This window comes from Octopus sinensis, linkage group LG23 (assembly GCF_006345805.1).
Source record: "Octopus sinensis linkage group LG23, ASM634580v1, whole genome shotgun sequence".
NCBI lineage: Eukaryota > Metazoa > Mollusca > Cephalopoda > Octopoda > Octopodidae > Octopus > Octopus sinensis.
In genome coordinates, this window is record NC_043019.1 from 244685 (window position 1) to 246900 (window position 2216).

General features: G+C 35.8%; 1 protein-coding gene across 2 annotated transcripts in view; it reads left to right on the forward strand.

Annotated features, from left to right (window-relative positions):
• LOC115223625 (exostosin-like 3) overlaps positions 1-2075 on the forward strand; it is a 44865-nt gene extending 42790 nt beyond the window's left edge. For both annotated transcript variants that reach the window (XM_029794288.2, XM_029794289.2), the window contains one exon: positions 1423-2075. In XM_029794288.2, coding sequence (XP_029650148.1) covers positions 1423-1581 — 159 coding nt within the window. In that variant the 3' untranslated portion in view covers positions 1582-2075. The remainder of the gene's footprint in view (positions 1-1422) is intronic.
• The last annotated feature ends 141 nt before the right edge of the window (positions 2076-2216 follow it).

Sequence of the window (2216 nt, forward strand, 5' to 3'; positions counted from 1 at the left end):
CTGAAAGTATCATTTCTAGAATAAGAATAGGGTGGGGGACGTTCAGAGAGCTACTGCCTCTGTTGGCAACAAAAGGACTCTCTCTCTCTCTCTTTCTCTCTCTCAGAGTGAAAGGTAGACTGTATGATGGTTGTGTGCAAACAGCTATACTCCATGGTAGTGATACATGAGCTCTGAATGAAGAAGTCATATATAGACTGGAGAGAAATCAAAGTAGTATGCAAGTAAAAGAGTATATATATATATATGTATATATAGGCGCAGGAGTCGCTGTTTGGTGAGTAGCTTGCTTACTAACCACATGGTTCCGGGTTCAGTCCCACTGCTTGGCACCTTGGGCAAGTTTCTTCCACTATAGCCTCGGGCCGACCAAAGCCTTGTGAGTGGATTTGGTAGATGGAAACTGAAAGAAGCCTGTCGTATACATGTATATATATATATATATATATATATATATATGTATATATATATATATTATATATATATATATATATATATATATATATATATATATATATATATATGTGCGTGTATGTGTGTGTCTGTGTTTGTCCCCCTAGCATTGCTTGACAACCGATGCTGGTGTGTTTATGTCCCCGTCACTTAGCAGTTCGGCAAAAGAGACCGATAGAATAAGTACTGGGCTTACAAAGAATAAGTCCCGGGGTCGATTTGCCCAACTAAATGTGGTGCTCCAGCATGGCTGCAGTCAAATGACTGAAACAAGTAAAAGAGGAAAGAGAGTAAAGAGTATATGTATATATATATATATATATTCATATATATTGCACCAAAAGAAGGTCATGGTTGTTATTTGGCGGTCTGCGACCGGTTTCATCCATCACAGCCTTTTAGATCCAGGTGAAACCATTACGGTGTAGAAGTACTGTCAGCAAATGGATGAAATGCATAAGAAACTCCGACAACAACAGCCGGCATTGGTCAATAGAAAAAGGCCAATTCTTCTCCATGACAACGCTCGGTCACACGTCACACAACTGACCCTGCAGCTGTTGAACGAATTGGGCTACGAAACTCTGCCACATCCGTCATACTCACCAGACTCTCACCTACTGACTACCACATTTTCAAGCATCACATCAATGCTCCAAAAACCAAGACAATGCCAAACACACCTTCAACGACTTCATTGATACCAGAATGCAGGATTTTTATGCTACTGGCATAAATAAACTTGTTTTGCGTTGGCAAAAGTCTGTTGATTCTGATGGTGTTTATTTCGATTGCTAAAGTTTTGTTTGAGCCAAGATATGTGCATCTGAATTTAAAGATTAAAAACTGCAAAAATTTTCTTGACAACCTAATACATAACTATATAGTTATATCTTGTCTCAGTCTCTACTGTTTGTGTCATGTACCATTGTCTAAGAAAATAACATTCTTGTTTTTTATACATTTCAGGTGACAAAGAAACGAGGTTTTCCTTGCAAATATTGTGGGAGGAAAAGCATTTCCACAAGCGAAGGCCATAAGTTCAAAAGAAAATATTGTTTGAATTTTTTCACAAAAGTCTATGGTTACACACCATTGATATTTACACAGTTTACAATAGACAATTAACCATAAAAGCATAGTTATAACTCAAAGTTCTTAAATGATATATGAGCTATGGTGTGTAGCTAAGAAGAAAGGTGCCACTCTAAAAGAATTAATTATGTTAATTACCTTGCATATGTAAGCGAAAGCAGTGTATTGTAATCACTCGTCTTCCTTTGTCTGTGTGTTTGCCAAATTACTGGAAATCGGCTGAATGGATTTTCACCACATTTAGCAGAAATACTCATTGGGTGAGTGGCTCAAAATGATGAACATTTGGTTTGATTCAAAATTTTTTTAATTTTTAAAAATTAAACTTACTGATTTCCCAATAAGTGGTTGCATTATTTTATTCACTTTCTTTTTCATATGAATCAACCCTTGTCTGCATGTGTAAAGGTCATGGTGTACCTATGCACATAGATACATGTGCATACATGCATAAATATATACATAGAAATGAGGCTGTGCATGTGTGTGTGTGTGTGTGCATGTATGTGCATGTGTACACTGATGGATTTGAGAATTTCGTTCATTTAAAAGTTGATTTCTTAATTTCACCAGAGTGTAAATATTTATAATATTTATATTAAAAATTGAAATTAATATTAATATTAAAAAAGATTCAGTTCAATTAAAAAGCATAGGTAAGCAATGCA